Source organism: Cyanidioschyzon merolae, chromosome 2 (assembly GCF_000091205.1).
Source record: "Cyanidioschyzon merolae strain 10D DNA, chromosome 2, complete genome".
NCBI classification, from domain to species: domain Eukaryota; phylum Rhodophyta; class Bangiophyceae; order Cyanidiales; family Cyanidiaceae; genus Cyanidioschyzon; species Cyanidioschyzon merolae.
The window spans coordinates 10550-32320 of record NC_010128.1 but is presented as its reverse complement, the minus strand read 5'-3'; the positions used below and the strand labels follow the sequence as shown (position 1 = coordinate 32320).

Sequence of the window (21771 nt, the reverse complement as noted above, 5' to 3'; positions counted from 1 at the left end):
AGCACCAGTCAGACGGTTTTCTTTGCGTACCGAGTGAACGGTGTTTGTGGATTCTGTTTGGGAAACTCGCTGGGACCTCGAGTTTTTGCTATTGATATTCAGTGAAGGTGTTGGAGTGCGACGTCGTGAGCGGGACTCGTGTGATTCAACAGGCACTTGTACGTCGCAATTCGCAGTCATTGTGCCAGTGTCAACAGGAGCTCTCGTACGGGTCTGAAACTGGTTACCGACGACATATCGTTTAGACTAGTTTCGCACTGGACTCGGCAGGGGCAATGTTAGCGGCACCGCCCAGCACACAGCGCGCGGGAAACATGCGCTCTATTTACGCAACACCACGACCGACAGCAGCGGGAGGGCACGGTTCAGCGCCAGCTGACTCGACTGGGAAGCGTTCACGGGCCCGAACGCCTGCGTCGGTACATTCTGGTCGGCAGTACTCGTTCCCGCTGCTGCCGCCGAGTGAGATTATGGCCTGCATGCAGGAACTGCGGATCCCCTTTTCCGAACAGCAGCTGCACCAGCCGACCCCAGAACATGTGCGACTGATGCTGGAACAGCTCATAGAGCTACTGACGCCGACTCGACGTGAGGACTTGGCCAATCCGGTACCCGAGGCGCTCGAAGCGTTAGGATTCCCGGAGCTGCACGAGGAGTCAGCGCCGGTGGTTGTGTTCCATCGAGCGGCGCAACGATTGATGCGAGCATCCGGCATCCACGATTTCTCTTTGAACGATTACCTGAAGCCAGAATATCCACGGTTGCGTCGTATCCTGAGCGGGGTCATTAACTTTGCCAAGTTTCGAGAGGAGCGGCTCGTTCAATTCCAGAAAATAGCCGGCCGTTCGGAGGAGGCTCTGCAGCACCAGCGCGAACTTGAGGCGAAATGCAATGATCTTGAGATGCGACAGCGCAAGTGGAGCGATCGGGCGGCTGCGGAGCAGCAGAAAGTTACGGCACTCGAGTCTGAAACTGGCGAGTTGGCCGCGGAGATCACTTCCTTGAACAAACAACAGTTGCAGTTGCAGGCTCAGATCAAGGAACTCAAAACCAAAGTCAACGAATATGCCGATCAGATCGCGAATCACAAATTCGAACTATTGCAGACAAAACAAGAGATTGCGAAGCTGCAAGCGATGATTGTTTCATCGCCTGAGCGGGTGCAGCAACAGCTCGCGGATATGGAGGAAAGTCTCGAGCGCGAGAAGCGACATGTCGAGCGAATCGAGCATGAGCATCGACAAGTGCAGATGGAATTGGAGGCCCTGCAGGAGGTGTTCGGAAAACTGCAAGAACTTCTCAAAGCATTCGAGGATGCAGATGTCCAGGTTTCAAAATGCAAACAGTCGCGCGACCTCGTACAGAAGCAACGATCTGAATTGCACGAAAACGAGCAGAATCTCGAAGCGCTGAACCAGGAAGAGCTGCGACTCAATCGTCAAATTGTTGCTGCAGAGGAGCGCATCCAGCGTGTACGGTCACAGCTGCAGAGTCGTCTCACGGACACCGAGCAAGAATATGCATCGTTCCAGGAAGAACTCGAAGCGGCTGTTCGCGAGCGCCACGAAGCAGACCAAGTCGCACAGCGGAACCAGTTGTTGGTCCAGCAAATTCACGAACAAATGCAGGACCTGAAGAGAGGTCACCAGGAACGTATGTGCCTGTTGCGCGAGCAGTACACCGAGTTAGAGCAGGCAGTCCAAACGTATCACCAGCGACTATTCGAGGTGATGCAAAAGTGGCCCAAAGCTTGCGACAGGGCCGGCTTGGACCCCTGAGCCGTCTCGCGGTCCAGCTGCCCGTTCGTTGACACGTCGCCTCTGCCTCGAGCGCTCTATGCAAGACTCGCACTCTAGTATCTAGAATCTGGTGCAGAACGCGTTTGCACCTGTGCCTCACCCAAAATACATTCTCATTTTCATGTTTATTTTTGGTATTTGTTTGCCACGATACGAGCCCAGCGATCGTTTTGTACTGTCCATAGCGTGCTCGACTCGTGAGCCGCTGCCCCGCACTGGTGTTCCGCGACAACCCGCTCCTGGTACTCGGTCAGCCGGTAAACCGCTGTCGCTTCAGATGAGCACCCCCCGCACCTAATTCCTATTCCAATGCGTTCATTGCGTACCACAGCACCCGCTCGTTTATCTGACACCACCCGAGTATACCACACCGCAGAAACTCGTTCGTACGAGCACACGGCGCGCAAAGCAACGGGTCCTGCAGCGCTCTACCCAGGTTCATCGAAGCGCATCAGCTGAGACACCCACATGCAACGACTCGACTGCTTGCACCATTATCATAGGGAAAGCGTTTTGACATAACCATGAACTTTGTCAGCGTCTACCAGTCGTCTGTTTCGTGCGTTTTCATGCCGCCGACGGCGCTTCGGATGACAAGTTCAGGACGCGGGCGTTGGGCATGCCAGGATTCGCTCCTTGGAACAGAGCGTTCGTTTGTTCCGCTTGCTCTCGCTCTGTGTGTGTGTTTGCGTTTACCTTTGTATCACGCTTCGACTGACATTGCTTGGCAAGCTACTCGTTTTCCAACGTTCACCATGACTTTTACGCTAACCACGAGAAGAATAGGAAGCGTTTCGTCGTTGAGCGCGTTCACTTGGTGTCCAGCCTGGGTGCCGTTGCGCTGCTGGTGCAGCGGCCGTCGCCTCCACAGCGCACCCCGAACAAGTCGGTTACGCTCACTACCACCAACCAGGGTACCTTTCAGCTTCACCGATCAACTACGAAACAGGAAAACGGACTGGTTGTCTTTACCAGCTTGGCACGGTAACACAACACGCGGTGGTGCAGGGCACGCGGGCGCTCGCGGTACGCTCTCGGGTGCTTTGCGCAGTCGCTGGTCGTCGTGGCGCATGAGTCGCGACCTGCACCTGACAAAACACAATGACAGTGCGTCGGGCAACGAACGGAAACGGCGGGTATTGTCTGGTGTGCAGCCAACCGGGCGCCTGCACCTGGGAAACTATCTGGGCGCTATCCAGCAGTGGGCCCGATACCAGTACGACTTTGACTGCTGGTTCTGTGTCGTCGATATGCACGCGATTACTGTGCCTCATGACCCGCGTCATTTAGCGGACGAAACGCTGAGTACGGCAGCAATGTACTTGGCGTGTGGTATCGATCCCTCGCACTGTCACATCTTCGTGCAGTCGCAGGTGCCAGCACATGCGGAACTCGCATGGATGCTGAACTGCATTACCCCGATGGGTTGGCTTGAAAAGATGACTCAGTATAAGGATAAGAAGCAGCGACTGGGCGATGACGCACCGGTGTACCTGGGGCTCTTCGCGTATCCGGTACTGATGGCGGCGGATATTTTATTGTACCGGGCGGAATGTGTCCCTGTTGGCGAGGATCAGCGGCAGCATCTGGAGCTCGCCCGAGACATTGCCCGCAGCTTCAATTACACATTCTGCCGAAAACGCAAACCGCACAAGTTGCCTAGCGTCTTTCGTGAACCCGAAGCACTCATCCTACCCGAAGGAGCTGGTGTTTCGCGAGTCATGTCGCTGACGGACGGCACCAGTAAGATGAGCAAGAGCGCAGCTTCGGATGTGTCTCGCATCAATTTGCTGGATGATGCGGATACGATTCGTAACAAAATTAGGCGTTGTAAGACCGATGCAGAGCGTGAACTGCGTTTCGACGATCCCGCCAGACCCGAGTGCAATAATCTTCTCCATATATACCGCGCGATCACCGGGAATCGACCCAAGGCGGATATCGAACGAGAACTTGCCGAATTGAATCCCTCTGGTTGGGCTGGCTTCAAAGAGCGCCTCGCAGAGGCACTGGTATCCTTTCTGAGCCCGATCCAGCAGCGTTACCACGAAGTACGACAGGACGCTTTGTATCTGGAGCAGATCTTGGCGCAAGGCCAGCAAGCGGCCAATGCAGTCGCCAGCGAAACGCTGCGAGCGGCCAAGGAGGCCATGGGCTTCGCCTTGCCCTCGGACCAGCACCGCGTATTCGGGCTTGGTATAGAGATCCAGGAACGAGCAACATCATCTACGACGAGTGTGGCAAAGCCGTCGGTATCGTCTGCGATGGCAAGGGAAGATCCTGCGGACTGAGCAAGCACCGTCTCATTTCGAGACGCATCGAAGACTGAATCGGTGCGTCGTCCGGCGTGTATACCACGGGAAACGGATGCCCGATGCACCCGGGTAACGAGAGACGTTCCGAGCAAGCATTCGCGCACTTTTGGTGCCGGGCCTCTCCTGGGTTGTTGCTATTCGGTCGTTTACCGATGCCACGGTACCGGCGATGTGTCGCAGGCTCCACTGGAGACCGGCGTTCTGTATGCAGGTCGAGCACGGCACTCTGCGAACAGGTACCGAGGTCGATGACGCTCCTAGCGTTGCGATTTTGCTCTGCATGCGGAGTGCCGTGCTGGATGCTGAAGGGCACCTTCTGAACCGGCTCGCACTTGTCCCAGAGGCGTGTGCGTCTGCAAGCGCTGCATACTGAAAAATGTGGACGCTCGAGCGTTACCGTCGCTTCAATGCAGCGGTCATACGCAGGTCTGAGCACACCCAGACGTCCTTGCGTAGATGCCTGCGTTTATGCGTTTGCCCGGCAATGTACTGGACGCTGCTGCTAGCGGGCGTATGCGTCCGGCACTGCCCCCGGGAACCGGGACCCGAAAACTGACGCCTCACTGGCAGCCTGCTTCTGAGCATTGGACGATGATGATGTTCCAGGTGCAGGATACTTTGGACACGACCTAGTCGTATTTTGCACACGTCGTGCGCTTGAAGCGGCCATGTCCCAGGCTTCGAAATGCGCTCGGCGTTTACTCAGATTCAATGACACGCTTACAGTCACGCAACGGGTGTCGGCAACAGGTGCACCTGTGCGGTGTACGTGATGACTCTGCGTTGAGGATTCTGCCCGGGCACTGGCCGAGCGCTGAAGAACGCATATTGGCAATGCAAGCGGTGCGGTGTTGTTTCAGAGGGCGCAAGCACAAGTCAAGCATAAACGCAGCTTGATTGCTTTGCATGGCGCTTTAGCATGCACCAGGGTATCGGAAGAATGTCGTGCGAAGCGCGTTTGAGCAAGTACGCCACGTCTGCCAGCTAGTTAGATGACTGCTTATACGACATGCTCTGAGCTGCGTCGTCACAAGCAGGCAGGCAGGCAGGCAGGCAGGCACCGTGCTCCAAGCGCACACGTTGACAATCGACGCTCAAGGCAGCGCTGTAATGGTGCAAGACGGGCAATCGCCGCAGTCGTGTGTATGAATGTGTGCCTGTCCAGAACTGGACAGAGGTTTCAAGGATGCTGGCCAGCAGTGGTAAAAACGCGGCGTGCAGCGCGTGTTCCCAAGGTCTCCCGCGGTATCCAACGCGTGCACGATACGATACCAGATGCAAAGCGGCATCATCATTATTATTAGCATCGGATCACGATTCCAAGGGATGCGTTTTTCGTTGCGGTGCGTTTGTCTTCGCTGTTGGCTTCGTTCGTCCAGTGCGCTGTTGCCGTTCCAGTACAGCCGATGCACGTGATCCGAATTGCATGGCTCGTTTCGGTGTCTGGGCAAGCGCCTCCGGAATGCTCAGCGGAGGCATTGTAGCCGCCAGACGAAGAATGCGTTTGTCGCCGACGCCGTCCGGCAGGCTCAGATCGCAGATTCTCTCCATAGCGAGACACGAGGACGCTTCATCGGCAGGGTTGTTGCGGCGTCCGAGGACTCGTCGCACCCACTCGATGAGTGCCTCGTCCAGGAAGGGATGGCGGAGCTCGCAGCCGTGATCCGCGGCACAGCGGTCGTCGCGGCCGAGGTTCCGCCACCACAGCTGATTCACATCCGTTTCGAGTTCGCGGAAGAGCGCGTCCGATCCACCCTGGCGAAAACGAGACCGATGACGGCCTTTGTATCCAGCAAAGAGCTCGTCCGCTCCTAGACCGCTAAACAGGATGCGAACCGGCCCAGAAGGCCCGGAGTCTAGGTGCGCTCCCGCCGCTCCCGCAGCAGCGTACCAGATGCAGGCGCCCAGGGCAATATCCATGGGGGTCGTTTCGGCGGGTGCCACGGCCGAGACGAGCCTCACCCGGTCGCGCTCAACAGCAGCTGCTGGCACTCGGACGTGATGGAAGCGGTATCTTTCGGGGCGTACGCTCTGTGTCTTCAGAAAAGCGAGCGCTCTCTGCGCTTGGAGCGTATCCGGTGCAGGATCGTTCACCAAAACGTGCTCGTCTTGAGAGGATGCTGCGGCTGTCATCAGGCAGCTCCCAGACGATGTGGGTAAAGCGCTCTGACTCGCCGAATGCGACTCGCTTGCCGGGTAGAGTCCATGACGACCTGGATCCAACCAGTGCGCTGTGCAGGTTGGTCGCTCAGCGCCATCGACACTGTTCAACGCAACAGCAGCACCGGCACATGCCACTGTATCATCTGCGCTGTGGAACGAAACATGCACCAGATGGATGCATTCATCGAGCGGGAGCACCACGTCCAGCGCCCGAGCGATCACCAAACTGTCGATACCGCCCGAAAAAAGGACGCCCAGCGCAGGTCGCAGCGCATCCTGCCGCCTAGCGCTTGCCTGGCGCTTCACAATACGACAGAGGAGGTGGGTGAGCTCTGTGGCGAGCTCGAGTCGCCACCGGGTATCGGTCTCATGCTCGCAACCTGCATCTTTCGGGAGTGAGTCGTGCGTACCGGCTGCGAGGCCATGCGACTCTCGTGCGTGGAGCGGAACCCAAATCCAGGCCGGCACCTCCTCCAGCCACACGGGCATACCTCGTGGTCGATATGCGCAGCCAGTATGGGGCGTACATACGACTTGGTCGGCGGCGAGCCCCAGTTCTAGTTTCAGGGCGTCAATGACGAACCATTGACCGCCCAGAGGAGGAACCTCGACGAATCTCCATTCGGAGCCATGCTTCGCGGCGACCTCACTAGCAGGCAGACTTGCCGCCACCGAACACAGCACCAAGCCCACTGATGGATGGATGGCCATGACCAGGGAGCGCCTGCCCAGTGGATCCCGAGCAAAATAGAGTTGTCTCTGTTTCCGATCCCATATGACGAGAGCGAACGGACCGATGCACCCCGCCAGGGCGACACCCGGGTGCCAAGGAGCATCAGTCTCTTCGGAGGCGCTGCAGTCGAGCTCGCGTGCGAGCCACTCCAGATCATTTCCCTGGATAACTTCCTCCCGGGTTTCTGTCGTGGAAGGCTGGGCGTCAGTGCTTGCCTTGAAGGCGCGTGCGTAGAGCTCGCCGTTGTACGCTACCACGAAGCGGCCACTCGGTGACAAGACCGGTTGCTTCGATGCGGGCGTCGGCGACCGAATCGCTAGCGTACTCGCTGCTATTCTGAGTTTTCGCGCAGTTTCTCCCTGCGACCGGCCGCTGAGTGACTCGGTATACGCAGCGTACGCGTCGGGTCCGCGATTGCGGATCCGCTCACAACACTTGGTCCACAGGGTTTTCAAGTCGTCACCTAATCTGTTGCTGCACGTCTCGGTGTTTGAGTTTTTTTCAGGATAATATCCTTCGGATCCAGCACATGAACTGGTACCCTGACGGGTGACTTGGCGCCACCAAGCGCGTACGCTTGCCGAGCGCGCTGCCAGCTTGTCACCTGCCAGTTGTTCATAGCGACAGAGCAACCGATCACTGGACGACCAGCTGACCAGCACCGAGATGCCACACATAAAATCGGTAACCAAAAGTGTTACCGGTGCTCAGTTTATGCTTGATAGCGTCGATGCAGCGCATGCTCCATGGACAAGTACGAAGTGAGCAACAGGATCGTAGAAGGCGGATGAATCTGCCCGATGCATCCTATACTGCGACAAAGCTGCACCCCTAGTTTCTGGGCGAAAGCCCTAGCAGCGTTCCGGGAGGAACCGCAAGTGCCCGCGTTCACCCGAATACACGATACGCAGGGTTGATGGTTCCTGGATGGTAGCACCTGCAGTATGCTGTACACGCGGTCCGACAATGCAGTTCGGCGGACTCGGTATACGCACGTCTATGGGCCGCGCTGGCGCCCTTCGACAGACGACTACCTGAAGGGCCCGCTGCACTGCGCGCACGTCCCTGACGTATCCTGAACCGATGAAGCCCTAGAAGCACCGCGGAATCGTAGTTCGGCAGCACCCGGCTCTAGAGACACTACAACCGCTGCAGCAAACCATGCACTCGGCGAACGTTAGAACCTGTGAAACAACCACTATTGCTGAGGACAAGTGAGGGTAATGGAACTTGGACATAGGAGATTCGTTGGACGCTCCGGAAAACGAAGAAATCCAAGAGCGCCCACTTGGAGAACGCCCCCCTATGTACACGTTTCGGCGGTTTCGAAAATCGCATGCGTGCACCCGGACAGCACATCGATGATGGCGACGGCGGGACACGCATCATCCGGCGCTGTCTCCGTGTACCGTTGCCGCTGAGATGCACGCACGGACGCAACGCCCGGACGGGTACGGTATCCTGCACTGCCGTGTTCCTACTAGGTTGCAGTGCGCTTGGTGGTGTTCCTGACTCTTATTACAAGTCTGGGGGGTTTTCGTGAACTGGACTTTAGGGGTCTGGTGTGGGTGCGTTGCGGCGCGTTTCACGGTGAGCGGTTACACCCGCGCACTGCTACGGGGCGTCTCGACTCAGAGACACGCACAGCGCCAAGCGGCGTGCTCGCTGAGCACACGTACCTCTGGTCGTTGACACTCCATCGAAATCAAGGTTGGACGGACTCACTCCAACAACCTTATCGAAAACAATCATCTACAAAGCTTGAAACTCGAAACCTACGTATCGTATCTCGTATTCGACGCCATGGAAGCGCTGAAGAAAATCTTCGGTATCGGTGAGACACCGGCGCAAAAGCTCCGTCGCTACAAGCGCACCATCGACCGAGCAGTGCGCGAGGTCGATCGGGAACGGATGAAAATGCAGCGTCTGGAGCTGCAGCGCAAGAACGAGATCAGGCGGCTCGCGCGAGAGGGCCAGATGAAGTCCGTGCGGATAGCCGCACGCGATCTAGTCCGCGTTCGTAACTGCGTTGCGAAAATGTATGAGCTGCGGTCACAGATGCAAAGTGTGCAGATGCAGCTCAGTACGATGCGCTCCAGCGAAGCCATGACGCATGCGATGCAGGGCATTGTGCGGTCGATGCACCTCATGAATCGGCAAGTGAATCTGCCGCGCATTGGACAGATACTGCAAGACTTTGAACGCGAAAGTGAAGTCCTGTCACTGAAACAGGAGGTGATCGATGATGCAATGGAGAATGCGATCGCCGATGAGGACGAGAACGAAGAAACGGAGCAGGTCGTGAACCAGGTCCTCGACGAGCTGGGCTTGGAGCGTGCAAGTCGCCTGGAGGAGGCGCCCCAGTCGCCGGCGGAGCGCGCCATGCGAGCACCGCTTGCGTCGCGCCAGCTGGGTGCTGCGACAATGTCGGCACCGGATGCCGAAGAGCTGGCCATCGGGGGCACTGCCCCCTTTGCGAATGAGAAGAATACGCGACGGCCGCCGCCGCAGTCTGGAAGTGGCTGGGGTCCTGACAACTTTTCCGCGCCATCCGATGACAACAATGGTGCGCTGAACGGCGGAAACTCGGGCATTCGGCACGGAAACGGCTTTCGAGATGATCGTGGCGGCATTGGAGGAAGTGGTGGTGGTGGTGGCGGCGGCGGCGGCGGCGGCGGCGGCGGTATGCTTGTCCACCCAAGGGCGAGCGCGGCCGCAGCCACTGAGCCGGACGAGCTTGAGCTCCGCCTTGAGAATTTAAAAAAATAGAGAGAGCGATGGACGGCACGGTATTGAGCGTTGACACAAGCAGTCGCTTTACCTAGCTCCATGCACACGAATCCAAATGGCGCTCGCTGGACATCTAATGGAAGCGTTCCTCGTGGGGAGGCATGCGCATCGCCCTCAGCCTCCGCTTTTGGTCCAGAGCCTGCAGATGTGGCAGCCTCCGCTAGACATCGATCCAATGCGTATCGCTGGAGCGGCACGCCCGTCATGGCGTTCCCCATCATGCTGCTGCATGATCAAGGTCGGATACCGCACCTGACGAAGGACGCTTGCAGTGCACAGCGTCGCGAATCTGCGACAGCAAACTGTACCAACGATGCCGGTGAATGGGTCAACCAGCGCCTCGATGCGGTACAGAGCTTCGTATTGCAGCACTGTATGGCAACATTATATTTTGCAACCGTTTCCAAGGCCGTACGTGCTGACCCAGAGCGACCCCTGGAGAGCGTGTTCCCCGCCAAAGAGGCTGGAACGATTTGCTGGGCATGGTGTCGCACCCACTGACAGAGCGACTCTATGGGCATCTGTTTGGGTTCAGAGCCACGCCCGTTGTTTTCACGTCGCGCCGCAAGACCGCGCCGTCTCGCACGACTCTCCCCTAAACAACTAGTCTGAAGCATTGCGCTGTATGCGCGCTCGCAAGAAATCGTCCCCGAGCTCAAGCGGCAGCTTCTCTGACCATCCCCAGGGTACCGCAGCGAAACCCTGGGCAACGCTGCGAAACGAAACCGTTGCACCGGTGGCATCCTCTCCGGGTGCTTCGCTTTGGCGGTGGCCATCCGGGTCGGAGTGCTGACCAGGAAACGCCGCTGCAGCCTGCGCACGCAAGGCCTCCATTTCCGATACCTCAAAGAGCAGCAGCGCATCATCGCTCCAGGCATCGATACCGAGCGTGCGCACACTCTGAGAATCGTCCAAGTAACAGTCCAAGATGCACTCGGCATACGCCGGGTGCAATGGTCGAACGTGTGTCTCGTAGAAAGATACCATCGCATTCACGAGTCGATCGCGCTCCCTCGCCAGAAAGGGATACGGTGTGTCGGGATGGCGCTGGCAAATGGCAATGACACGACAGCTCGAGATAAAGCAGCGAAACTCATTCGCCGGGTGGATCTGCTCCCAGCGTTGCACCACTAGACAGAATGACCCCTGCCAGCTCGTCCTCGTTGGCTCATGAATGCGACTGGAGGCGCGCAGCACCATCATGGCCTCGTTCCAGGTATAGCAGCAGGGCGCATGCCGCCCCAGTATCCAGGCAGCGTCGTAGGGCAGTTTACCGTTTAGTTTGGGACAAAATCCCTCAGATGTGCTGTGATCTGTTCTGAGGTAGTCCATGGCGTGCGAGAGTCCCTGAATGAGCTCAGAAAAGTCGCTTTGTAACCGCTCCGCATCAGCCTCGTTCAGAGAGTCTCTTTGAAGGGCAGAAATAAACGACTCGGATACCGGCAGGTACGCAGTGCGAGGCATGTGGGCGCTGAGCAGTGGCCCCCAGTAGCCTGGATGAAACGCATCAGGTACAAGCTTCATGAGCAGGTTCGATTACCCCGGAGCCTGGTGACGTCCGATGATCCCGTTTTCGTTGCACGTTGTCGGTTCTGCGGTGTTTCCAGGGCCAACGAGCTCGCCAGACGGTTCGTTCGACACCGTTCACCCGGGGTGCTGGAGTGACTAGCGCTCGCCCTTGATGCACACACACACACAGGTTCTGCTGAGCGCTTCTACCGTTACGCACTATGCCAACCGCAGTTTACCACGTTACGCTAGGCAGGTCTATTGCAGCACAAAGAACCAGCTCGAGAAGCGCCGCTTACCCCGGTACCGTGAGTCAAGTCCGAGCGGACACGACGTCCCAGCTCTCAGCTGGTACAACCCACGAGCGCTGTGTACTTTGGTCGCGCTCCTGTTCGACGAGCCCGCGTAAAAAAGCACCACTGTCGGGTGTAGGTACACCAGGAGGCCATACGCACACAACACGGGCTATGCTGCACGTTCAACAGAACGTCCCGAAACAAGGCCGGCGGTATGCGCTGGTGCCGTTGTTGCAAACACCCGCAACTGGCTATCGCTCCGAAGCGGATAGCAGCCGCTGCACGAGCTGTGCTGTTGACTCGAAACAGCGGCCTTGTTGGGCGGTGCACCTAGGCAGGAGCGCTCGACACGTTCAAGAGTCGCATCGGCCTGGGGATGCTGTTCTAAAGCAGCTCACTGATCGTATGTGTGTGTGTGTGTGATGCACAAGTTTTTGGACGTGCTGGTGCGGCAGTGGAAAACGCGCTGGCAACTACGCGCTCTGGAGCCGCCGGCGTCCTCGACGGTGGTGCTTCAGTTCCCGCTGAGCGCCGACCCGAGACAGCGAGCTGGAGTCGTGATCTCCACGGATGCAAGTGCAGGTGGTGAAAGCGAGGCCTACTGGACTGACGGTAGGGCGTTTCAAGGGTGTCTGAGTGTTCCCGCCGGCCGTTATGCGAGCATAGCGGCAGAGACGCAAGCGCAGAGAACAACACAGCACAAAGAGCGTTTATCCGGCTTTGTGTCCGCATACTACCCGCTTCGAGTAGACCTCTCGGACTATGACTGTTTCCGTTTATATTGTCGGGATGAGTCAGAGCGAGGGCGCCTGTGGTTGTTTGGTGTTGCAACCGATAGCCCGATCCGCGAGCGCTCTATCTTTTACCGGCCGTTTCGCTTGGAACCAGGTCCGTCGTCGACGTCGTGCACAGCAGTGGATATGCCTTTTTCTGAGTTTGCAATGACCTATCGCGGCCTCGTGGTAGACTCGTCGGAAGGCATGAACACTCGACGAATTCAGGGCTTTTTGGTCACCCTGATGGATACGAATCCGGGTCGCTTTTCGCTTGTGATGGATCGTCTCGAGGCATTTCGGCGTTCCGCATTCGAGACCAGCTGCGGAACGGAGTAGCTTGCCACAGGTATCTGGATACTATCGTCCACTACAATGGAACTTAGCGGACCCCGGCTACATAGACCACTGAGCATATTCGATGTGTGTTGCGGTTGTGGACGGTGCAGCTGGTGTACACTCGTTGCACTGGATCGACAGTCGAGCTTGGCCGGGCGTGTAAGCAACTTGCTGCGCTCGACAGGGCGCTGGATACATCCTGCTCGCCAGTATAGCGATAGGTGTCCGGCGACAGCACCCGTGGACTGGGGAATCAACGCATGCGGCGAAGGACGGATGGGTATGCTGCCTCTGTGTCCGTTGGAGATAGGAAGCGATCCTGCTGGGGTTCATGTCGCGACAAAGACAGGACAGAGGGTCTGCTCCACCAGCAAGGTATCGTGTGCATGCTCCTGGGTTTATGGGTCATGCAAGCGTTTCAGGAGGATTCGGGATCACTTCCCTGGTTTCCGGCAGCAATCGCGTATGCAGAGCGAGCAGGCTCGCATCATCACTGGAACGCCGTCCAAGAGCCTCTGCGTCACCGCGCCTAAACTCCGCGAAAGAGCCAAAGAGCCTTGCGCCATGCCTCAACAGAAGAGTACTGGACAGCGCGATTGGCTACCAGCGAGCCCCAGACATGAACAAGACCGCTTTGCAACCTTCACAAACGGGCGTCTTCGGGTCGACGATGACGGTTGGTGTTCCATCCCTAATGCGCTTTTCGTCTGTGCGCGCCTACGTTTGCCTGCATCTGGCGGGTTCGATCCGCTGATGCCTATAGCGCATGCCGTAGAATCATGACGGTGTGTTTTCAGTTGGTTGCAAACGTGCGGAGCAAGGCGACTAGCCTGTCAGCCGGTAGAAGAGAAGCGTTCCGAAGAAGCAAGACGTCTGCTGTTATCATCGGAACAGTAGCTCGCATTCGAGTCACTACACTGGGTACGGGTCTCGGCGAATGCACATCCGCTTTCGTCACGTGCACGGGATGCCTATCGGCCCGGGCGAGTGCGATGCGGCTCGACATGCTCGAGGCCGTTGGGGAATCACTGGTGCGGCCAACTCGTGTGCTGTGGCGGAGGTATCGTTCGCATGATGCCGCACCGCATCCCGTGGCAATGCCATCGGGGTGCACAGTCCTTGTGCTATGCGCATCGCCAAGTAGCCATGAATCTATATTACGTATTTGCGACGGTGACACGTCTCCTTGGCTCTAGAGGGTACATGTCGCTTGGGTAAGCCCTGAAACGTAGAACGGCTCCTTCGTCCATCGAATGCGCTGTACACGGAAGAGCATTTCACAGCATCATCATCATCATCATCATCATCATCATCATCAGCAGCAGCAGCAGCAGCAGCTCAACCATCAAAAACATCAACAATACGTTCCAAACGGGCACGGACACCATAGACGCAAAACGCAGACGCGTTCGATGGTGTTTTCGGGGCAGGTGCCGCACTGCACTCTTCGGTGCTCCCAGCCTGGACAGGTTCGCGACAGCCAAGGCAGTACGATGGTATCATGTGCGCTTACTCCAGAGACGCTTAGCACGTGGAGAACTCTCCCGACTGAACAGTGCCGAACGCGAGACAAATCTGGTGTAGATGTCTTGCAGGGGCCTGCGTCTTCCTGCCTACAGCTACGCGCTCCGTTTTGAGAGCGCGTTTTCACGAGACCAGGTCAGGTACACATGGATCGCGACCATGCTTCCATGTACGGGCATAGACGCGCATTGACCTGGGGATTTTGTTGCGAGCACTTATCTCGCACTGGGCACTTGGAACACGGCACTTGACTGAGCACATTGCCAAAGCCGAGCCTCTCCGGCGGCACGTAGGCATCGGGCACAGATGCGAGCCCGTCACGTCCATGCAGGCACGCGTAAAAGAAGGTGCGCTTAGCCAAAGTACTACATCGTTCTCTGGATGGCTTTTGCACGCTTCTGGACTGCAACTGCTGCTGATGCTGCGTCACATCGCCGCGAGCGCTGCGGACTTGACGGACCATCGCACTCGCCTCGGTTGCTCGACAGAGCATCAGATCCCAGCACATGGTTTGGAGGACTTGTTCCAGATCAGCAACTTCGAGACTGAAGCGCAACACATTGCTCTGGTTCAGAAATTGCGTCAGCTCAAGCGCGCTTGTCCAGGGTGTATGCAGAAGCCGTCGCCATACGAGCTCCCGCAGCCGGTGAATGAACTCGTGGTCAAAGGTGCCTTCCTCATCATAGAAGGGCCCGCCGGTGACCTCGCGAGAGGGTTCAAGCTCAGCCAACATGTACAGCTTACGCGTCTTATTACGAATACTTTGTACCTGCTTCACCAGCTCACGTCGCTGGAGCTCTTTGAGGGTTCGATTCACATCCGCTAGTGGCAAGCCGAGACGTCCCCGGATGTGTCGAACCCAGATGCCGTGTTCGCCAGCCGCTCGGATCTGTTCATAGACGGCACGTTCGGTGTTTGTGAGGCCCGCCAGCCGCTTCCGTTGCGCTCGGGCGAGTTGCACCATGAGCTCCCCAGAGCCGCGTTGCCTGCGTACCAGCTGCACTTCGCCCGCCCTGAGCAGCGCGTTTAGAGCGGTTGCGATTTGCTCTTCAAGCGCAGACGCTGACTGACGTCCAACGACAGTTGCGTCTGACCCTCCAGGTCCTCGAAAATGGCTGCTCCACTGGAGACGAGCAGCGTTCAGCAGGACTGACTGTGGCACAGCGGCTGCCGTTGGTGCACCGGCAGTCTGCTCTTGCAGATACCGAAGAATAAAGTCAGCGAGCTCGGAAACCGTGTTTTCATCACTCATAGATCGGTTGCTTTCTCCAGTTGGACGCTAAACGCGACAATCCGGTTGTTTTGTTGCTGACTTGGAGCCTTAGTATCGCAGAAACCTGGCACGAGGCGTGCGACCGGTACTGCGACTAGCGACACGCGAGTCCGACGGGCATGCGACGCTGAACTGGCCAGTCTGATACGGCCTTGCGTTTTGTTTCAAGTATGGGTCAAGGTGTGTAGCCTCGACACTTCAAGCGCTTTTGTGACGGGCCTACGCTTTCATAATTCGTAATGGGATTCTCGATAGGCTTCTTAGAAGGATGGTTTCGACATTTTGCCGCTGGTGCTCGTCACGTCACACGATTCAAAACGAATCTCGACGGATTCGAACACGAGTTCGTAAAGTAACCGAAACCATCATGCAACTCATGAGTACAATCCTTATTTGTTCTCCTTTCCCTACGTGTAGCATGCTCAAGTCGCGCATTCATTGAGTTTTTTGATTCTTCTCTTTTAGGGCACCTGGACGGCATAGCAGTGCGCGCCCACGGGATCAATGAAGAGTGATTCTCGAGGATCGTCCCCAGAGGAAATATTCGCAAATTCATGGCGAACGTTCACCGAATACGGTGCCTCAAATACTCGATTTCATTTGGATCATAAATCCGCCTATCTTTGTGGTACCCGATGATTCTGCTTTTCACGACAGCAGCGTGACGCTTCTCTTTGGATATGGTACCAGAAGCTCCCGTTTCTTCTGCTTCCACGGAAAACAGACCCGGACTCGGAGTTCAGGTAGCACAGCGATCGTATCAAGAGGCGAATGCGTCACCGCCGGACACGAAGGGAGCGTCGACGGGTCGACGTTCTCGACGTGAGCTCCAGCCTCGATTCTCTCATCAGAACTTGTTTCACCATGAGCAACGTCGCGTTCTACAAATCCTCTATCAAATGGAACTTTATGTATTTTCGCATGTATTGGAATGCGTACTCGCCAAAGCGATTGCTCAGAAGAGAGCCGCAATCGTAGGCTGCGGCATCGAGGCGAGACTTTTTTTGCCTGGCAAGGGCGTGTGCCGAGCGATAAAACAAACATTCGAATGGTATAGAGCGGCGCTCAGAGAAGTCGGCGGAGGTGCGGTCGACGTATGCGAATAGCTGACCACAATCATGTGTCAATGCTATGAGGGTCGTACTGGATCTGTTTACCAAGAGAATGAACATTGCAAAGGAGGCGTGGATCGCAAATTTGCCTCAGCGTACCATGCGTTGACGTCAGCCGGTAGCGGTGCATTCGCGGCTTTGGTCCTACCAGCGACATCCTTAGACTACTGACAACGGAGATGGTGGTAAAGTAGGGAGAAGCGCATTTAAAGCCATAGGTAAGAGAAGGGGACGGGAAGCAGATGCTGGAAGCGTCTGCAAAGGCAGTTCTTGATGACAGTGAGCAGGGACTCAAAGATTAGCGTGCAAGGCCGAGTTCGATGAGTGGAATCGCCCCATTTCATTCTGGTACGGGTGTATCGGGGGTCCAAGGCCGGTGAGCAAACGTATAGAAAATGGACTCAAAGCGTCTTTTGCAGTTGTTTCAGTGGTAAAACTATATAAACCTTTTTACACTTATACGCATTCCTATTGAATGCCGGAATACCGTTATCATCTATCAGACACCCGAGGAGACCGTTCCCAGTGCAGAGATAGAGAGCTCCAGCCTTGCGAAATTGCCGCGTGTATCTGCACCTCTACCTTGCTTGGAATGAGAATCCAGTCGCCTCTGGCTCCTAGCGACATAGGGATTGTCCAGTGAAGTGTTCAGCGTCCCAGCGCAATGCGCATACCGTGTACTCAACACTGCCGCCGATAGCTCACTCGATACCACCCCGCTGGACGCTCCGTCAACATGAGGCATTCCTGCATGTTGATCGGAAACTTCGAGTCTCGGTTCAGAGAGTGCTTGTGCGCATGGTTGTTGGTCGACGCACACCACCGCAGGCCTTCAGTATTCGATCTTCCCGCCATCGGACATACCAGCCAGTTTATCGGACACCAGCTCGTGCATCCATCCCTGTTTCAAGCACCTCGTTGCTATACGTTCCAGTGGGCACGCGTGCTCGTGATGCATGGATGGCTTCTTGAACGCTCCTACGGGAATCGCTCGGAACCGCCTCCTGCACTCGATACACGTTCTCGTCGAAGTAGCCGGCGTGCAGCCTCTGCGCGCCACAGCGTGTCCAGTGCCACTGGATACCACCATGAAACGATGCGACGTATGAGTCATTTTGTTGCTTGATTCATGAAACAAGATGGCGAATACGAGCTTCTTGGCTCCGCGCAAGCGAAATCGCCGGCGAACGCTGCACGGTCGCATATGCTCCTGCTCAAGATCGCCCACATAAGCCATTCGGACGCTCATGTACGCTCTGAATGAAGCGTACAACGAATCCCTCCTGTGCTCGATTCGGTGCTCAGCGTGTCGAACTGGGTCCATGCGCCGTCTTTCCTCTGGTTTTGTATGTTTCGTGGCATTCGTCGTGCCCGACTCCTGACGATACCGAGCGCTGGAAAAGTTGAGCAGGTTCATCGGCTCGCCGTTCAAGACTTTGGTTCCGTGTTCTGGCTTTACATGGACGAAGACGGCCTCGGAGCCCGGCAGCCGAGGAACCATGTCAACCACCGGGTCCTTCTCGTTAATGCTGTTAGATGACGGAAAATGTGTCCACTCTTGTCATACGATGTGGAGGTTTCACCTAGTGTATCCAGATGGATATTCCGTCGGCCTCTATCGGTGCTGTGAACTGCTGTCCATTCCCTGCGTGTGAGAGACAGGCCTTGGACAATCTCCTAAAATGCACTTGGAGAACGTGTTCGAATGCTTCATACTTGCTTGCGGGTGCCAGCGATGGCGTTCTGAAAGTCAAACCAGAACAAATGAGTACCATACAGTAGAGTCTACAGCAATGTCATGTGTTTTGTTCTGATGTTCGGATTAGCATTGAATAAGAGGTTGGCGAGCCAGGGGCGCTCTCACTCTGAGAGCGATTCTGATTCGCCCGGATCGCACTGTTCAGGAAAACGTAGGACCGCAAAATGGGAGCAAGTCAGACGTTACGTTTCAATCATGCTGCTGATTCGACGTCCAATGGCCCGGGGTCGAGAACAACACGTCGATCCTGGAAGATCTGACGAGGCCCATGCACACACCCTCTCTTGTAGAGTCACCTGATCCGTACTCGCTACCAGCTCGGGCGCTTCCGCCATTACCAGCTTGTCATTTGCCTCCATCGATACCCCAGGAAACCATTCCATCAACTCGTTTTTCCTCCGCTACAAAGCCGATAGTTTGTGCCACATGAATCGCTCGATATATTGAGCTGCTTATGTTTTTGTTTTCTCGCTTGCTGTTATACTTTGTGGCACCGGTGCTGGAGATTTCTCTCGGGCGCCTACGCGGCGCTGCGATGCATCGAAGTATTCGTGGAAGCTTGCGTATATGTCTATGATCCTCGGATCAGGAGATGCTCAATGATAGGACTCGAGCATCAGATTTCGTTACGCTCAAAGGTTTGGTGGATAGATTCATGAAGTTTGTGGACCGTTGGCAGAGCTGTGTCCGTGAGTCCTAATTACAGTTGCCCAACGAGTTGTGGCAAGGCGAACAATCCTCGTCTGGGAATTTGTGCAATCTTCAATGCAGTCCCGAATCTCATTTCGTGGAAGATTCTCCCCGTTGACGTGAATCAGTTGTGAGGCCTTGACAACAGTTTCAGACGGAGCTTTCTGCATGGACAGTGCTTCCATCCGGTCATTCCTCGTAAGGTTCTTCGAATTCCCTTGCTCTTCATAGGCGTGTGATTTCCTCGAATTCTCTTTTCTTAAACGCGGTTGCATTGTTGTGCTCGAAATCGTCCATACTCGATTTTGGCTCATGATTCCGAAGCACTAGGGGGACGTCTGCTTTAGAACTCGCCTTTCTTCGGCATGTATGAACGATTCCTCAAGTGCGCTTTGATCAATTGTTCCGTTGCGAGCACGCCCACGGATCCAAGCGAGCTTATCCGCTGCATCCCGCGTATGAGTGGACTGCCAGGATAGCAGTCCAGGGCTGATAAAGGTAGAGAATTTATTGTCGAAGGACGTTGGCATCACGGATGCGAACTATCTTTGTATGCATCCGTAAGGGACATGATGGTTGTATGACAACGGAGAAGACGCTTTCGACCACACTGGAGCAGAGAGAAAACGCAACCACGCCGGGCATCCCATCGCTAGTCTCCGATGCCTACTCATGAGACGCATTTGAGAGATGCACATTGACGTTACCTAGCACCAGCACGGAAGTGCACGCGAGCGCAAAGGGTGACGTTTCGAAGGAAGCTGCCTTGCAGGCGACTTGTTGGCGGGCATATAATAGCATCGGCGCTCGGGCTGATACCTTTGGAATGCTCTCTTGTCTCTTCTTTCCGAACAGCGGATCGCCTGTCCTTAAGTACCAGTTTTCAGGTCTACCAATTCCCCGAAATGTAGTATCATCGAGTGGGACGAGAACCCGTCCCTACGTTAAGGTGCATTCGCGTTTCAGTACGAAATCGATTGTGTTTTGCTCAACGTATGATGGTCTTTCGTGGAAGCGTGCATGTTCCTTTGTCCATCAGAGCCTCTTTATCGCCGTTCGTATCAGTGGTGCGGAAACCCAAGCCCCGGTGGCATGTTTGGTAGACTTTCTCGTTTAACCTATGAAGTACGATGGATTGGCGAGGAGACAGTCGTGAAAAACCAGCTTGGATGACTTGTACTTTACTTGCAAGATTTCCAGCATTACGACTTCGGGGAGCGTGCTCCATACACCTGCTCATCGCAGAATCACTGGCTTGCAGACGCGTGCGCATCTCTCGCAAGCTAGAAGCGACAGCATCAGCAGTTTCTGGGACCTCTGGCCAATCTGCAGGATACATTCCGTTCGTAGGATACCTGCGAGAAAACAAACAAGTACAGAAAGTGCTTGCGGATATACATGCTGCAGAACTTTGCGTTCTGATTCTAGCGCGACGACTGGCAAGAGCAACAGATGAAAACTTTAGATTCGGGTACCACGGAACGCTGAGACAATCGAAACGCACTCGAGACTAGGATACATATCAAGTACCCGTTAGACCAAGTGGCGCAGCCACGAACTCCATCTGCTGCAGAGTGCCTTCGTCCGCCTGTCATCGATGCGCCTTTTACAGTGCAATACGCCCAGAGCTCGGTCCGATCTTGTTGGACGCGTCGCGTTAGCGAGGGTCTTTGGCAGCCTCGGGTATCTGCGTCGTAGACTTTTGAGATGCAGACAACCGAGCTGCGAGGAACGCGAAAAATTTCCAGGCACAAAGTTCTCAAATCTGAACGGTTCTCGCTCCGATTACCATGTGTGGGTATGCGTCTCCAACTTGAGTATGGTGGAAGGCACCTGCGCCATTGTTCTGCAAAAACATCTATCATCAACGCTATGAAAGTGCTCACCCATCAAACTGCAGGAAAAAGTAAGGCTCGTCGAGGACCCTTTGGGCGGGGGACCCTTGCAGAGCTCGACGAACATTACACTGAACCAGTAAGCCCTTCGGTGTGAAGTGTCGGCCGAGGTCGAATGCTCACGAGGCATGCAGGCGACCATGACGGACAGAGACACGGGCGATAACCAGCTTCTCGCGGCTTTCTATCATGCAAGTGTTCATGTAACCATACTTGGCGCACAAGCCAGGTCAACGCTGACGATGAGTAGTGCGAGCGCGGATCTCGCCATACCAGCAAAGTGTCGTTCGCTGATTAGCTGCCTGGCTCGCAAGCTAATGGCGCGCGGTTAAGCTTCTACGCTCGAGTCTTGGATACACCTACGGTCTTGCCATGTCTGCCGGTTGTCTTGGTCTTCTGACCTCGCACACGAATTCCCCAAAAGTGCCTCAAGCCTCGATGAAGCCGGACCTTTCGCATACGATCGAGATCCTCGCGCAGCTTGAAGTCCAAGTTGTTCGACACAAGCTGTTGGTACTTGCCGTCCCGGATGTCCTTCCTCCGGTTCAAAAACCAGTCCGGAATCTTAAACTGCCGCGGGTTCTGAATAATCGTCACGATGCGATCCACTTCCTCGTCAGTGAGCTGCCCGGCGCGTTTACCAAGGTCCACTTCCGCTTTCTTGCAGACCAAGTCCGCAAACCGTCTGCCAATGCCTTTGATCGCCGTTAGAGCGTACGCCACTTTTTGTTTTCCATCAATATTCGTGTTGAGTATGCGGAGAATATACCTAAACTCTCCCTCGTTCAAGACGATCGCCAT

At 55.8% G+C, this 21771-nt stretch overlaps 8 protein-coding genes and 1 non-coding gene across 9 annotated transcripts; 4 read left to right on the top strand and 5 right to left on the bottom strand.

The window, feature by feature from the left end:
- Nucleotides 1–231: 231 nt before the first annotated feature.
- Nucleotides 232–2391, bottom strand: CYME_CMB011T. The gene has a single exon (XR_002461204.1). It is a non-coding gene; the product is annotated as a hypothetical transcript (transcript).
- CYME_CMB012C (similar to spindle pole body associated protein) lies at nucleotides 276–1778 on the top strand (the record flags this gene model as incomplete). Its single annotated transcript, XM_005535068.1, has 1 exon — nucleotides 276–1778. One exon carries the CDS (start codon nucleotides 276–278, stop codon nucleotides 1776–1778), a length of 1503 nt encoding a protein of 500 aa, XP_005535125.1.
- A 163-nt stretch (nucleotides 2392–2554) lies between the features above and the next one.
- On the top strand, nucleotides 2555–4090 carry CYME_CMB010C (tryptophane--tRNA ligase, chloroplast or mitochondrial; the record flags this gene model as incomplete). Its single annotated transcript, XM_005535067.1, has 1 exon — nucleotides 2555–4090. The coding sequence occupies one exon, from the start codon at nucleotides 2555–2557 to the stop codon at nucleotides 4088–4090; it is 1536 nt and encodes a 511-aa protein (XP_005535124.1).
- Nucleotides 4091–5425: 1335 nt separating this feature from the next.
- On the bottom strand, nucleotides 5426–7687 carry CYME_CMB009C (asparagine synthase; the record flags this gene model as incomplete). Its single annotated transcript, XM_005535066.1, has 1 exon — nucleotides 5426–7687. The coding sequence occupies one exon, from the start codon at nucleotides 7685–7687 to the stop codon at nucleotides 5426–5428; it is 2262 nt and encodes a 753-aa protein (XP_005535123.1).
- A 1126-nt stretch (nucleotides 7688–8813) lies between these two features.
- On the top strand, nucleotides 8814–9779 carry CYME_CMB008C (similar to vacuolar sorting protein DID4; the record flags this gene model as incomplete). The annotated part of the gene is made up of 1 exon (XM_005535065.1): nucleotides 8814–9779. One exon carries the CDS (start codon nucleotides 8814–8816, stop codon nucleotides 9777–9779), a length of 966 nt encoding a protein of 321 aa, XP_005535122.1.
- Nucleotides 9780–10403: 624 nt separating this feature from the next.
- Nucleotides 10404–11324, bottom strand: CYME_CMB007C (similar to temperature sensing protein D123; the record flags this gene model as incomplete). Its single annotated transcript, XM_005535064.1, has 1 exon — nucleotides 10404–11324. The coding sequence occupies one exon, from the start codon at nucleotides 11322–11324 to the stop codon at nucleotides 10404–10406; it is 921 nt and encodes a 306-aa protein (XP_005535121.1).
- A 703-nt stretch (nucleotides 11325–12027) lies between these two features.
- On the top strand, nucleotides 12028–12717 carry CYME_CMB006C (similar to NADH dehydrogenase I alpha subcomplex assembly factor 1; the record flags this gene model as incomplete). The annotated part of the gene is made up of 1 exon (XM_005535063.1): nucleotides 12028–12717. The coding sequence occupies one exon, from the start codon at nucleotides 12028–12030 to the stop codon at nucleotides 12715–12717; it is 690 nt and encodes a 229-aa protein (XP_005535120.1).
- Nucleotides 12718–14377: 1660 nt separating this feature from the next.
- CYME_CMB005C (RNA polymerase III subunit C34) lies at nucleotides 14378–15493 on the bottom strand (the record flags this gene model as incomplete). The annotated part of the gene is made up of 1 exon (XM_005535062.1): nucleotides 14378–15493. The coding sequence occupies one exon, from the start codon at nucleotides 15491–15493 to the stop codon at nucleotides 14378–14380; it is 1116 nt and encodes a 371-aa protein (XP_005535119.1).
- Nucleotides 15494–21306: 5813 nt separating this feature from the next.
- CYME_CMB004C (40S ribosomal protein S18) lies at nucleotides 21307–21771 on the bottom strand (the record flags this gene model as incomplete). Its single annotated transcript, XM_005535061.1, has 1 exon — nucleotides 21307–21771. The coding sequence occupies one exon, from the start codon at nucleotides 21769–21771 to the stop codon at nucleotides 21307–21309; it is 465 nt and encodes a 154-aa protein (XP_005535118.1).